The sequence below is a fragment of the Crocuta crocuta genome, unplaced genomic scaffold (assembly GCF_008692635.1).
Source record: "Crocuta crocuta isolate KB4526 unplaced genomic scaffold, BGI_CrCroc_1.0 scaffold705, whole genome shotgun sequence".
NCBI lineage: Eukaryota > Metazoa > Chordata > Mammalia > Carnivora > Hyaenidae > Crocuta > Crocuta crocuta.
Window position 1 is genome coordinate 143,678 of NW_027527827.1, and position 15,812 is coordinate 159,489.

Genomic DNA, 15,812 nt, shown 5'->3' on the forward strand with positions numbered 1-15,812 from the left:
GGCCGCGCGGGGCTGTGGGCCTGGGGCCAGCCAGCGCACCTTCGTGGGCAGGGAGCGAGGTCCCCGGGAGGAAGGAGTGGATTTGGTTTCCCCGCAGTCTGGTTTACACGTAAAGAATGCAGCCATCTGGCGGCTTGCGGTCCCTGGACTTGCCCCGAAGGTGGGAAGGAAGCCTTTCGGATTGGACTAAGGTTTTAATCTTCGGTGGGAGGCGGGGAGGATCTGCCGGGCCTGAGGAGCAGTAGTCTCCGAGAACAAAGAATTAGAGAGCACCCACAAGTCGTAATCTTGCCCAAAGTACTGTAACAAGGTAATTTAAACAAGGTTAGCTGGCACACGACCTTAAAAAAAAAAAATTAGCATCCCACTAGCCCGCGTGGACTCCACGATGCCCTGGTTCGTGCCCCGAATCACTGGGGGCGGCTTGGGCTTTCTTAGTATGGAAAGTAATCTGCAAAATAAAGTGATAACATAAACTGGTCGATATACGTGGCGCTAATAAATAGGGGTTTTATTTGTAAAGTATTGAAAGTTTAACTAGAATTCCTTAAAAGGCAATTATTCCTTCCCCGCACTGCTCCTGTAGCTTAATTTAAGGATTCTATTGATGCAAAACTCTGGTTGTTGATGCCAAAGAATAGAGGGTGGAGGAAGGGTCTGTGCTTTTCTTGGATACAAATTTGCATTTCTTCAAACATTAAACAGATGTATGCATTCCCTTGAGCTTTCACATATATCATAACCTGCCTTTAGGAAAATATATACCATAGGAGGTGACAGAGTTTATCTTTAATATATTGAATCTAAATATATACGGAGTCAACTATTTGGGGGAGTGTGATGAGGTGTGTCCCCAGCCCCCCCACCCCCAACCAAAATAAGTAAATATATATAGCTCCATTATTTTAAGTGTTCTGAGGATTTTCTTTTTCAAAGACACCCTTAAAAAAACGCTTCTAGCTACAAGGAAGGAATCTCTGGGCAGTTTGGGGGTTAGAAAGAGGACAATCTTTAAGAAGAAATTAGACGTTGCTTTTAAGATTATAGCGGAGTAGACAATGTCACCCAGTCTTTGCTGCCTGGACTGACATTTAAAGAATTCAGTTCAGTGGCTACAATTTTTTCTTCTGTTTACTAGATTTCATGCTTGGATGCATATCATTATTTTCTCTTCCTTTAAAATTAACACTGATAGGATATGTTTTTGTTTTGCCCCTCCCCCCCAATTTAATTGCTTCACTTGAAAAAAGGAAAAGAACAAATGAGAAATGGAGGTTGTAACATTGTAATTGATACCAATTTATTCAGCTATTTATGCCTTACAGTGAAAATGAAGTGCTATTCAGATGCAATTTTCGTCCAAAATGGTGGTGCTTTAAAATGATAAATAAAGGTCTTAATTGATCATGTTCCATGTATGTTTTCTGGGCAGCATGTTTCTTCTTTTCAGTATAATCTGAGGTGTCTAATTTAAAAGCATTGTATTCTGAGATATTTCTCTCCCCTTCTGAGTTTTTGGACTCCTAAATCTCACTCTAAAATATTCAGAAGGTCATCACCGCAAAATTAAGTTGGGGTATTTGTGTCTTGAGTGTTCATATGTTGAATGATTTAGATGTGTAAATTTTGGTCTCTAGCATATAATCTGGAGTGTTGTGATGAATATTTATGATGAACATGACGAGATTCAGGGTTATGTTGGAAAAGCAGTTCCTCCCTGCCATAGAATTAACTTTTTTGCAAAGTCTCCAAAAGATATCTGCCAATTCAAGAAACCTTTATTGGACGCCTGCTTTTTTGTCCTCAATTGAATAAGAAGAGTAGGTGAAATTATACATGCCTTTTAAACTTTTACTAGGAAGAAAGCCTGTAGGCTATATGGTGTTACTAATAGATGTTTATCTTCTAGGTTGAAATTGGGCGAAGATTAGACACCTTTTAGACAGGTGTTTCTGAACACCACTGACAACACGGTTCTGACAGTATTTCGTGACAGTAAGTACGTTTTACCATTTTGGTTGTTGATTAGATTTGAACAGTAAGTAGCTGGACACAAAATTATAACGAGTGTATATTGGAAGTCCCAGCTAGAATGAATGCCTTTCAAGCCTACACAGACGGTACCTACTCATTCCTGTTGCTTCCTTCTTTTTAGTGACTTGCATGTATTGTTTCCTGTGGGCCCCTAAGTGCTGTGGAGGCTACAAGATAAAAAGCTTGTCCCAGCTCTTAAGAGGCTGTTCTGCTGGAAGTGCTTTAATGGAACTGGATGCTTAGAGGACATTATGCAGGGAAAAGAAAATGCTGGTTCTGAGGGGAGCACAGGTGAAAGGCAGAGGTGGGGCTGGGAGTGCCGGGGACTAAGCAGAGTTTGCATAGGGACAGGGCATCACCATAAGCAGAAGCCTAAAGGCAGGGATGAGTAACTTGTGTTTACGGCGGGGGGGAAGTAGACCTGCGTGGTCCAAGCAGGGATCTCCTCGGATAATCTAGGGAGAGATACTACGTCTGTGATGTCAGGCACGTCACAGCTTCCTTGAGCCGTGACTCATGCCTCACTCCTCAGCTAAAAGAGCTGTACCTGCTGATCCTTAAATAAGGCATATTCTAGCGCTAAGATTTTTATCAGCCCTGAAGATAGAGATGGGAACAAGTTTACTGGGGGATCCACTCATGTAAAGCCATGAAAAACTAGGTTTGATTTGATGCTGAAGACTTTTAAAACCATTATAGGTTCAAGAGCTATAGACACGGTGTTTTAGTGAGACGGGTCTTAAAACAGGATGGCCCCAGATACGTTGGGTAGTAATCCGATGGCTACAGAACAAGGAAGGGCACATCCAAAAAACTTACTAAAAGAGGTAACAGTTTAGGTAGAACTTGGAGGAGACTGAAGAACGAAGGCGTCGCGTGTAATGAGCCTGGAGTGGGATTGAAGTCATTGAAAACAAGATCTAGGAGCTCCTGTCCATTGCCCCGTTGCAGGACGCGGGGAGGACGCATTTCATTTTCTAAACTCTTAACTTGGCAGTGATGGGGTATCAGACAAGTTCTCCAGGCACGGCCCGCCGGAGTGGCAGGCAGGATATGGTGGTAGATTAGGATTTCTAAGCATAGAAGTGACATTTAACGAGTTTGTGAAGAGAGCAAGGGAAGAGAGAAAACATAACCTGGAATGAAAGTGACAGTTGGGGAGGCACAAATAAGCCGGGAGCGAGAGGACAATTCCGTGTGTACGCGTGAGGTCCGCAGTGGCCGAGACTACTAACAACAGGCAAATAGGATGAAGGCAAGACTGTTGGCAACCTTTTTTTTTTTTTTAAGTTTATTTTAGAGAGAGGGGCAGGGGGAGGGCCAGAGAGAGAGGAGAGAGAGTCCCAAGCAGGCCCCGCCCTGACCTGAGCTAAAATCGCTCAACCCACCGAGCCACCCAGGCGCCCCTGATGATTGGCACCTTTTAAGAGCAGCTTCAGTGTCATGGTGGGCTGGAGAAGCACCTGCCGGGGGGGTTAGGCGTGAAGAGGTGCATGCGGACCGTCAGGCGTTGAATGGCAGCTAGGGGCGTGGAGCAGAATCCTGTTTCTGGTCTGTGTGTACGTGTGTGTTCAGTGGGGGAGACTAAGCGTGTTTAAGGAAGAGTTAGGAGGCTGCTCAGGGAGGACTGGTGGCCCGTTAGCGGTGAGGAATCTTCTGGTCATTTCTTATCCTCAGGAAGTGAAAAAGGCATTGGTCCAGAGGACAGGTGCAAGGGCTTGTGTGAGAGAGGAAGCCATGCCTAGAAAGAATGGTGAGAGCTGTATCCGAAGGGGCAAAAATAATACTAGGTTACGTCTGTTGAGTTCTTAGTACGTATCATGCACTTTGCTAAGTACTTTTTATATAATAACTTCACTTCTGGTAGCAACTCCGTTTAAAACACGGGCAACTGGAAGCACAAAGAGGGTAATGAGTAAAGACACAGCAGGCGGGGAGCCCAGCCTCAGACTCAGTGGTCTGTGCTAGAGGTCAGGTGTATCCTGATCACAGACCCAAGAGTGGGTGCATGGCTTACCTCTCACAGATTCCGTCCTGGTTCGAGAAGCAGCTTCAGTAGCTTGAATGCACAAGGTCAGTAGACCCAGAATTTAGAGGGCAAAGTAAGGATGTAGGCTGATGGACTATGGGAAAAACCAGCAGGAACAAATACTGTAAAGTACTCGGCACCCGAGATTCTGGATTTAACTCCCATTTACTGTGCTGCCTTGGGCAAGTCATTAGCCTTATATGACCTCAATTTCCTCATCCGTTTCACGGGGTTGTGAACACCGCATGAGATATTTAGAAAGTGTTCAATAACTGGGAAAGGTTAAGGAGGTAACTGTTCCCTGCATTTGTGCAAATTATTAATATAATTTAAGTGCTGCTGTATCACAAAATTATAGAATGAAAATGTATTAGCCAGCTGACTGTTTCACATAATATTCAAGGGAACAATATCAGTTCAACTAAGTAATTAGAGTAGTCGATAAAATTAATTGGATGGAGGGGTGCCGGGGTGGCTTAGTTGGTTAAACGTTGGCTCACGTCATGATCTCACGGTGCTTGGGATAGAGCCCTGCTCTGGGCTCCGTGCTGACGGCGCAGAGCCTGCTTGGGATTCTCTCTCCCCCTCTCTCTTTGCCCCTCCCCACTTGTGCGCACGCACGCGCTCTCAAATAAACATGAAGGAAATTTAATTTGATGGGATTGAACTACTCCGTCTATATTTATTACTGCTTTTGGATGTAATGATTCGCCGTTTTACCCTCCGTCTTGTCTCTCTCCTACATGCTCTTCCCTCTCCACTGTCTGCATAAAACCCAACACGTGAGCCTCGCTGTTCTTGCAGCAGGTACACAGTGCCGCGACTGCACATACTGGTGCCGCCGCACAGTCGCGGTCACCAGCCACAGCACGGCGCGTCTCCCTGCCCAGCGCTCCCACTCCCCGCCCTCGCCACTGCCTGTCCCCCTAGCTGCCGGGGTCCCCCGCTTCGTGCTGGGTCCCTCACCAGGTCTGTGGAGCTGACCTCCTCAGGCCTCTTTCATCTGCTCCCCTCGAGCCCCGGTGCTGTCGCTGTCGTCTGGGACCAGCGAGGGGAACGCCCATCATCTCGCCTGAAGTCGTGCTCTGACTGCAGCCTGTGGTCCTTAGTGGTCTCCTGCGCCCGTTCTTGCTCCCGTCTGTCCGTTTCTACGCGGGACTACAGCCAGAGTGACACTGTGAGGAGGAAGGCTCATCTGCACGATTCTGCTCCAACTCCCCTTTGATTAGCTCTGATTCACCAGGCACTGCTTGCTGCAGCCTCTACTTGGTTCATGCCAGTTCATCAATACTATATTTTGTGTTTGCTTTGCCTGGAACATTCTTTTCCCATTCTCCTTGCCTAACTGATTTCTGTCTTTCGGTCTCAGTTTAAATTTTATTTCCTGTGACTGCTCCCTTGACTGCCTAGACTCGTGTGGTCCCTTTTGCAGTAGTTCTCATAGCATGTAACACAACACCTGTCTTTTCCTCAGCATTTGGCACTAGCTATTAGTTAATTGTAATTATTTAATAGCTGTATGTAATATTCCGTGAGGACGCCATGATATGTAACATTCACTGAGGACGCCGTGATAACTGTGCTAAGTCTTTCCATGCTAAGTCTCGTCTCATCCCGCTTGCTCAAGGTCTCGTGGCAAGTAAGTAGGAAGGAATTCAAACCAGGTGATAGGATTCCAGAGCCTGTGCCGTGGAAGTATTAATAGACTACATTCCCTGGCCCTTCCCCCGCCGCTAGTTTACGTAATATTTGTCTTCTCTGCGAGATGAGGACAGAGATCGAGTCTGTGCTGTTGACCGCGACGTCACCAGCCCATAGCATGGACCTGACAAATACCACGTGCGTCCTTGGTAAATATTTGTTAACTGGCTTACTTAAAATCTACAGTCTATTTTGTATATTTTTGTAGGAAGTTCAGACCTTGAAAAAACCTTTGGGCTGTATCTCGCGAATTTTCTCTGCCTCCTTTGCCGCCTCATATTATATATATGAGCGGCCAGCATAAGCATCAGAGATGAGGCTAGTGTGTTGAATGGAAGGTACTGAGTTGCCTTGGGGATTCAAAGAAGGGGACACTAATTCTGGGCTTCCAAATGGGGGATTATCGGAAAGACTTCAGGAGGACGGGAGAACATTGGGATTAAAGAGTGAGGCAGGATTTTCGTGGTAGAAAGGTAGAGGAGAGGAAGACAGAGGTGTGGCAAAATGACAGAAAAGCTAAGACTCGCAGACTCACAGACACGGCTAAACCAGCGATGTGCCACTGCCTTCAGGGTAGATGGGCTCTGCCGCCTCCTGGGAGCCCCACGTGCCAGACAGCCCCGTAGCAGCTTCCCTTCCCTTTATCCTGACAACTCTGAACTGCTTCAGAAGTATTTCTTAGAAGACTGCAGTTTAGAGGCTAATGCTGTGAATCCAAATGATAATCTTGCTGCTAATCCAGTGCATGAGAAGATAATGTGATTTAAGTTTTATGCCGTAAATATTCTTTAATATTTAAAAAATGTACATTTATAAATTAATTGATCTCTCAGATTCTACCCCCAAAGATTTTTTTCCAGTTACAGATTCTGAAACAGCCACTTGGGTTCTTCTGAACCGTGATCTCCCTAATCTCCCTTTGGGCACTGGAAAAACTAGTCAATTCACACATATCCTCATTGAGCTGTCTTTATGGTTAAGAAATCCATCACCATGTCTGTTAAAGATCACTCTCTTAGTATCTTGTTAGCATTTTAGAATTAAAATGGCATTTAATTTTTGGATAATGTTTCACATTAGGTTAGCTGTTTAAGATGGGGAAAGTGATATTATTTCCATTTCATATGGGAATACACTTAATGCGTAGGGATGCTGTTTTCAGGATCAGTAAAAGAATTAGAATCAGAGCTCACTGCCTGTTGTTGGCCACTTCTTAGAAGCCACTAAGAAGTAGCATCAATAAACAGGTACCCTTGACACCTAAGAATAGGTACGTGCACAGATTACTAAAGGTAGGTGAGTTCTATATATATATATACATCTTTCTTTATCTACAATCAAATTAGATACCACAGTCAACTAGATGCATCAGAGAAATGCCATGTTTTGGAAGACGTGGAAACTAGCCTGTTATTTTACAGCTGGATGAAAACCCAACAGAGATGGAAAAGACGACATGTTGCATAAGGGCTTGTAGTGCCGTCAAAACATGAAGCCCTGCGCCTTGATTAACCTGTGGGACCAAGTGTCCCTTTTCAAGTGGTCTGAAAGCATGTATAGATTGTATTTAATTTTTGCTACACTTTTTATTCAGGTAATGCATTTAAATTTTTTCTATCCACAAATAGCCAGTCCTTTACTGTTTTGAATAGTATTATTTGCAAAGCAGGAAGGCTTCCAGGATTTGCTGTGTTGGTGAAATGGAATGGAGACCGTTCAGGGCTTATAGTTCAGTTTTCTCCAGATTTTCCCTCTTAGAATCCTTTTAGCTCTGTGCAAACTTAATTAACCAGGCTTCTTTTTAAAAAGTCCCTTTCATTCTCATTTGGGTCTATGGTTATGGTTTTACTGTCTTTATATGCAAGACCGACAATCTCCCTGATCCCTCCTTTTCTTTTTCTTTAAAGGATCTAACGTTTGAGGGCGGGAGGAACTGTTGACTAGATTTAGAGATGATAGCCTCGTTCAAAACACGCGTGTGCTTTCGGGTGGCACGGGTACAGGTTTGTGCAAGGAACCCGTGTGCTGCCTGTGCCAGACGACAGTTTGAATCAAGACCTTGTCCTTTGAGCCTCTGTGAGCCAGCAGAGGAGGTTTGCAGCAGGAGCAAGAGGGTTTGTGTGGGGATAACGGGCTTTATGTTCGCAGCAGGGCGGACAGTGATGGACACGGGGCACTTATAGGGGCCGCCGAGCTGAATTTGGCTTTGCTTTTCGTTCCAGCGATGAGCTAGGCTGGAAGTCCCGTGTGTCTGCACTATACGTGAGGCTTATGTAATTGAAAAGAGAGAGGTGTGTGTTGTAGATTCATTTCCTTGTTTTGTTTCTCCGTGGGTTTTATGCTTACGGAGGGTGGATGGGGAAATCTTGAATCATTGGGAAATTATCCAAAGGTTTCCAAATCAAGAAATAGAAATGTTTTTCTCTTAGTAGGCTTAAGGCCTCGAAAACTGACCTGTCCTGTGACCGCTTATGAACATCGACTCTCTTATGCTTTTTAAGACACATGTTACTGAAGAGTCCTACAAACCTGTTTTCCCTCGTAGATGGACGGCGACAGTGCCACAACGGACACTTCCCAGCTGGGCATCTCTGCGGACTACATCGGAGGAGGCCACTACGTGATACAGCCCCACGACGGTAGGAAAGCCACGAGTACAACACTGACCGGCAGAGGTGTATTACTGTCGTGTTCTAGGCTACTCTGGTCTTTACGGGAAAATTAGCAATCTCGTGTCGGCGGTCAGTGATGGCCTAAGAAGATGTACCAGGCTATTTTTATTAGATACAGTCTTCAAAAGAATGAGGAGTTCTAGAAAAGAATTCTATAAAAGTATGCCTTTTAAAAACTGTACAGTTTCTTTAAAAATTTGTCCCTGACGACCTATTTAAGTACTGAGTATGGCACATTCTTTTTCAGTCGAAACAGTAAAAAATTCTTTAGAGGGTGAGTTGCCAGCTATTAAATTTCTGGTACTTATGAACAGACATATTTCTGTTTTTCCTTCACTACTAAGTTGGAAGTACGGCAGGTTATTAGGGTGGCAGCGTCACGTTGACCTGTGAGGGATAATTTACTTCTGTGGCATTCTGATGTGTAAGATGAAAACCACTAAGACGTATTTTTTTAGAAGGCAGTTGGGGGTGGGTGAGAAGTTACTTCATCCTAAGACAGACACACATAAAAATGTAACTTGAATCAGCTTAAGTGCTTTTCTTTTTTAATCCACATAAAGAGTGGGAAGTTTACTTACAAGATACTGCATTTAGTCATAAAAGGATATTACTGGTACTGTGAAAGCTTCAGTTATATCTAAATCTATATAATTCGAGAATTCACTTTTTGTAAGAACGTTGGATCAGTGCTGTAGCTTTGTTCAACAACTTAGCATTCACCTAACTGGGTCACTAATATTCAAGTCCAGTTTTTCCACTCCGTATGAATTGGCTGTGGATAAACATACAAATAACCTCCTAATCTAGCAATATGAAAGGGACCCTAGGTCACAGTCGGTACATTTTCTAGCTACGTTGTGTAATAAGTATTTCTGAGTATCCCTTCTGTGGAAGATGCTATGCCGAGTTCTAGGAAGTACACAGAGCTGATCCCTGGCCTCAGGTAGCACACATCTAATAGGGAGGATGAGAAATAAAAAGAATTAATAAATGTGTCAGAGAAGACACAGAGAAACCCTGTGATATTTTGTGAAAGGACAGATCACTTCTGAAGGTGCTGTGGAGATGTTTTTGAGCCTTTTGGAGAATGGATAGGGAAGGTTTTGGTAGGCAGCGCTGAGGATAAAAGTATTTAAAGCAGTAGGTTTGAAAGTAAGGAATAGATTCGGTTATGGCTCTCATAAAACCGTGGAAAGAACTGCTATCCTACTCCCTAAAAATGACTGGCAAATGAACCAGGAGGTTCTGAATTGAGATGTTTCAGGTAGTCTTCTCTGTGTTGAAGTAAGCATCTTGAGAAACCTTAAACCCAAGTTAGTGTTCTCTTTCTAGATACAGAGGACAGCATGAATGACCATGAAGACACAAATGGTTCAAAAGAAAGTTTCAGAGAACAAGATATATATCTTCCCATTGCAAACGTAGCGAGGATAATGAAAAACGCCATACCTCAGACGGGAAAGGTAACGCAGGGGAGACATTTTGCCCAGGTTTTTTTTTCTGGGGGAGAGGGGAATGGGAACGACACGAATATGTAGTTCCTGTGCGTAGTCAGCTGTTGTGTTCAGTCCTTTAGTCCCTGTGCTGAGCAGCCTCGGTTACTGAGCAGGATTCCACTTTCAGTTCCCGCAGCGCCCGGTGCCTCCCCACCGCCCCCCACTTGCTGCAGATAAAGTAGAATTAAGACTCTTTTTAAAATATCAGGTTTGGGCATATGGAGTTATAACTTCTATAACGTTGCAGCAAAATTGGGTCTTTATTTTTTAAGATTTTATTTTTAAGTAATCTCTACACCCAGTGTGGGGCTCAGACTCAACAACCTCGAGATCAAGAGTCGCATGCTCCACCAACTAAGCCAGCCAGCGGCCCCAAAACTGGGTCATTTCGGAATGATATGGAAAAACCCTTCCATTTGGAAGCACCTATTTTTATATAATCGCAAATATTAATATACATTTGAATTTAACTGGCAGGATTTTTTTTCAGTAGTTCTGTCTTGAGACAAACAATGATACAGACTTTTTTAGAACAGTTTTAAACCCTCATTGTCTCTCTACTCCTCACTTGGTCTGAATTAAAATCCACACTTTTTTTTATATCATTTTATACAACGTAATAAACTTTCTTTGTGGCTTATAAAGTACTTGTGAAAGTAACAAAGATCACAAATATATTATTAAAATGTATTGCTAAGGGGGTCCCTGGGTGGCCCATTCAATTGAGCCTCTGACTCTTGATTTCTGCTTAGGTCATGATCTTGTGGTTTGCGAATTTGAGCCCTGCGTTGGGCCGCGCCCTGACAGCATGGAGCCTGCTTGGGATTCTCTCTCTCACTCTCTCCGTACCCCTCCCCTGCTTGCACGCTCTCTCTCAAATAAATAAACTTAAAAAAATGCATTGCTTAGCCTAGGAGTTCCAAAGTGAGAGGTCCTCCTTATGCTTTAAGGGGAAATAAATCACAACTGCTGATTGTTGTTGAAATAGGCTAAGTCCGCACTACCTCAGCCCCCAGCCACACGCGGTTAGTGAGCACTTGAAATGTGCCTGGTCTGAATTAAGATGTGCTGTAAATGTGAAACATACTTCAGATTGTGAAGGCTTAGTATGAAAGGAAGAATGAAAGTATTTCCATTTTTATTTTTTTTTTATTTTTTTTTTTAATGTTTTATTTATTTCTAGGAGAGAGAGAGAGAGAGACAGCGTGAGCAGGGGAGGGTCAGAGAGAGAGGGAGTCACAGACTGAAACAGGCTCCAGGCTCTGAGCTGGCAGTCAGCACAGAGCCCGACGCGGGGCTCGAACCCACGAACCGCGAGATCATGACCTAAGCGAAAGTCAGATGCTTAACCGACTAAGCCACCCAGGCGCCCCAGTATTTCCATTTTTAAAAATGGATTCTGTGTTTAAATGTTAGATAATAATTTGGATTTGTTGGGTTAAATAAAATATCAATTAATTTCACTTGTGTTTTTATTTTTATTTAAAAAAATTTTTTAAATGTTTATTTACTTTTGAGAGAGGAAGAGACAGAGTGCAAGCAGGGGACCGGCAGAGAGAGGGAGACACAGAATCCAAGGCAGGCTCCAGGCTCTGAGCTGTCAGCACGGAGCCCGACATGGGGCTCGAACCCACGAACTGCGAGATCATGACCTGAGCCAAGTGGGACGCTTAACCGACTGCCCCTTACCTGTGTTTTTAAACTTAGCTACTAGAAAACCTCAAGTTATGTATCCAGCTTGCAGTCTGTTACCTTGTCTGACTGCATTTATGCCGCTCTTGCTTACTTTTCCCCGGGGCGTAAGTAACGTAGGCCTGGAGCTGGAAGCAGCAGGTTGTAGCAGGGAGTGTGGCTGTTCCCGTTAGGAGTGACTTTGGAATTGTACGGTGTAATTCCTTAGAGTTTTAATTTGAAACCGCACACCCTTAAAAGGACGCTTGCTTTTATAGTGAGGTAGCAGCTGTGCTCCTTTTTGGTGGGCTTTTTAATAAACTCAAAGCCTGTCCCTGACACTTTGTATCTTCAGTAGTAAAAATGTCACCAGATGTCACTATTGTAAGCCTTACATGAAATCAGTGTTTTGTCTTTGTAAAATTTTCCCATGTCCTTATTTGTGGAAATGCGAGGGCAGAGAAGTGACCCCGAAGTGTAGCCCGCAGTATGCTGTGCACACAGGGGACTGATCATCTTGGGACACCTGGTTGGTAGGTGCCCGTCTCTACGAGATGGTCAGGACGCCCAGCGGCTGCTTTTATACCTAAATTATACCTGCTCTCCGTGAACAGTTGTCAAGGCTTCTCTTCCTTGTATTCGAGTTTCTGTTCTCACTCCAAAGGTTGGAATTTTGATAGCACACAGTTTGTCAACATTATTAGCATGTATTTCAAAGATTAAATGTTAACAGCCATAAACTGAAATTTATATTCTTGTGAATAGCCTTTTATTTTTGCAGGTTGTTAGGAAGGGGATGGGTACATTCCCTGCAAATTCACCTTTGGTTTTTCTCTTCAGATTGCAAAAGATGCCAAAGAATGTGTTCAAGAATGTGTAAGTGAGTTCATCAGCTTTATAACATCGGAAGCGAGTGAGAGATGCCATCAAGAGAAACGGAAGACAATCAACGGAGAGGACATTCTCTTTGCCATGTCTACCTTAGGCTTCGACAGTTACGTAGAACCTCTAAAATTATACCTTCAGAAATTCAGAGAGGTAAATAAAATGTCTTCTGTTACACTTTTAAGGAACTGAGATAGACTGTTTAACTTTTTAAATGTTTTTAATTCATCAGAAGTATATAATCACTTCTATTACTGTATTTCAAAAGCAAGCCCATTCTGTTTTCCTTTACTACTACTGACATCCTAGTTATGTAATGATTAGGAGCATGGACTCTGGATTCCAGCCACCTGGAGGCGGAGTCCAGCTCCACACACGTGACCCCTGTGACCCTGAGCAGATTATTTAAATAGCTTAGGCCTTGGTTTCCTGGTCTGCAAAGTGAGGTTTGTAACAATACCTACCTTACAGAGTTATTGAGAGAACTAAGTACAATAGTCTACGTACAGCACTTGGCTTGGCAGATCGGGAGCACTCAGTGGAAACACACGCTGTGATTACAATTAATGTAATAGAGGGAGCGTCTCAAAGCTTGGGGCCCTTTAGATAAGAAAAACAGAATTAGAACTGCCCCTTTTTATTGATTAAATTCTTCTGCGTTTCCTGTTGGGATTATCTTTGCCCATGGTATGAATTTTGTGGAAATACATTGAGGTCAGCATATTTATTTCCACACTACAACTTGGGTGTCAGAGTCACATTGCTTTCAGAATACTTCCTTCATAGCTTTAATGTTAGAACCCCATCAACTTAGTGATATGTGCATTGAATGGGTAAAGTAGGAAGAGAACGTATTAAATTCTTCACAGTACTTTTCCAAATCTTCTGCATCGTAGAACCTTAGAAGTGATGGAAACTTAGAGCTCTTTGGTACTGTAATTTTGATTTAGGGATATGAAACTTTAAACTTGCTATTACAGTATTGTACTGCCCAGTCGGCTGAGAGCTATATATGTGTATATATATGGTAAGATCATTTATAGTAGATTTATGAGCTAAATATTTATAGTGTTTTTCAACAGACTACTTCATCTGTAAATAGACTTCTATTTTCCTTTTGATGTAGTGTAGAATTAGAATTTTATTTTTATCCATAAATATTTCAGATTTTCTAGGTCATTACTAACGCTGTCTTGGGATGATTACTGCTTATATAAAAAGTTAGCATTTTGAAGGGCCTTTTTGTATGTAATTAACCAGAAGTGTTAATACTCTGTGCAGTGTTTGTAATAATAGAAACTCCTAATTTTAGGAAACAAGCATTTTCATCTAGAAAACAGTGTCTTTTGAATGCCAGTGATTACTTTTTTGATTTGTCCTTCCCCAGGCTATGAAAGGAGAGAAAGGAATTGGTGGAGCAGTCACGACTACAGATGGATTAAGTGAAGAACTTACAGAGGAGGCATTTAGTAAGCAGTGTTACGATATGTTTATGCAGCTGAATTTGTTCTTATAAGCCATGTAGTTCATTAGCAGGGATTAATACTAAATGTGGGGGTGCTTTGGGACTGTCAGCCCTGAGTATTTGGACACAGCACTACTTTAAATAGTTCTTTAGTTCATGCCCTTTATATTTGAAGTCAGTGAGGTATAAGTATAGAAATTGAAATTCTGCAGACATTATAATCTTTCACCCATAGTTCTGATTTCAGTAGCCTCTGGTTTTTAAGATTCACGTGAGATAGGAATATTGAGAATTGTAGTTTGTAATATAAAATCTGTGACTTAAATAAATTTGAACTGATGGGTTTGTTTTTAAAAAAAAATTTGAATAGGGGCACCTGGCTGGCTCAGTGGAATGTGCAACTCTTAATCTTGGGTTTGGGAGTTTGAGCCCCATGTTGGGTGTATAGATTACTTTAAAGTAAAAAGTTTGGAGGGGGACGGGGTGCCTGGGTGGCTTAGTTGGTTAAGCGTCCAAGACTTCGGCTCAGGTCATGATTTCATGGTCCATGAGTTTGAGCCCTGTGTCTGGCTCTGTGCTGACAACTCAGCGCCTGGAGCCTGCTTCAGATTCTGTGTCTCCCTCTCTCTCTCTGCCCCTCTGTCTTTCTCTTGCTCTCTCAAAAACAAATAAGCATTAAAAACCTTTTTTTAATTAGAAATAAAATATCTTTAGAAAAAAACCTTGAATATCGTCTTACGGGTGAAATAAGAGGTCTCTGGTGACTCGTGTCTCATATGAAATTTATAGGCATCTGTTCTCTTTTTGTGACTGCTTAGTTACACATAAGCTTGCCTCCCAGTCAGGCCGCATGGTGTCCATCTACTTATGAATTAGAAACTCCATCCAGTCTCGCTGAAGATTTATACACATGGGCAGTTAGTTCAAGTACATTTAATTTTATTTTAAGTTTATTTATTTTGAGAGAGAGAGTGGGGGGGGCAGAGAAAGGGAGAGAGAGAGAGGGAGGGAGGGAAGGAGGGAGAGGGAGAGAGGGAGGGAGAGAGAGAACCCCAAGTAGGCTCCCTGCTGCCAGCACAGAGCCCAGTGCAGGGCTCCGGTTCACAAACTGCCAAAATCAAGAGTCAGACACTTAACTGACTGAGCCACCCAGGCGCCCCAGCTCAAGTACATTTTAGAGAAATGAAGGTTCAGAAAATTGAAAACTGCAATAGGAAAAATGTAGTTTTTAGGGAGCTTTTTCTAAAATGCTAAATTTGGGAGTTTATGATTTTGTCCACGATTATGTTGATTAGTAGCAGAATTGTAACGAGACATTAATGGCATGACCTAAGGGTCAGAACAAGAGAGTAGATGTAATTATTTTCCTACTTTAACTTTTTTTTGTCTTCCAGCTAACCAGTTACCAGCTGGCTTAATAACTGCAGATGGTCAACAACAAAATGTTATGGTTTATACAACGTCATATCAACAGGTAAAATACAGCCTTCTCTGGGTTTGAACTGCACTGGTCCACTTATATATTTATTTATTATGTTTATTTTTGGAGATAGAGACAGCGTGCAAGCAGGGGAGGGGCAGATAGGGAGAGACACTCTCAAGCAGGTTCCACACTGTCAGCACTGAGCCCAACACGGGGCTTGAACTATAAACTGCGAGATCATGACCGGAGCCAAATTCAAGAGTCGGACACTTAACCAACTGAGCCCCCCAGGCGCCCCTAAACTATTCCACTTATATGCGGATTTTTTTTTAAATAAATAGTTTATTGTCAAGTTGGTTTCCATATAACACCCAGTGCTCATCCCCACACGTGCCCTCCTCCATGCCCATCACCCCCCTCCCCCCATATGGGG

The 15,812-nt window shown here is 42.9% G+C and overlaps 1 protein-coding gene across 5 annotated transcripts in view; it reads left to right on the top strand.

The window, feature by feature from the left end:
- Positions 1 to 6: 6 nt before the first annotated feature.
- Positions 7 to 15,812, top strand: part of NFYB (nuclear transcription factor Y subunit beta) — a 16,840-nt gene continuing 1,034 nt past the window's right edge. The window contains exons 1-7 of one of the 5 annotated variants that reach the window (XM_077778376.1): positions 7 to 310; positions 1,910 to 1,995; positions 8,310 to 8,403; positions 9,772 to 9,902; positions 12,447 to 12,644; positions 13,879 to 13,960; positions 15,351 to 15,430. In XM_077778376.1, the coding sequence (XP_077634502.1) occupies positions 8,310 to 8,403; positions 9,772 to 9,902; positions 12,447 to 12,644; positions 13,879 to 13,960; positions 15,351 to 15,430 (585 nt within the window). In that variant the 5' untranslated portion in view covers positions 7 to 310; positions 1,910 to 1,995. Of the gene's footprint in view, positions 311 to 351; positions 1,821 to 1,909; positions 1,996 to 6,047; positions 7,879 to 7,898; positions 8,056 to 8,309; positions 8,404 to 9,771; positions 9,903 to 12,446; positions 12,645 to 13,878; positions 13,961 to 15,350; positions 15,431 to 15,812 lie in introns of those variants that run through there. The other 4 variants (XM_077778370.1, XM_077778382.1, XM_077778365.1 and 1 more) reach the window with 4 other exon arrangements.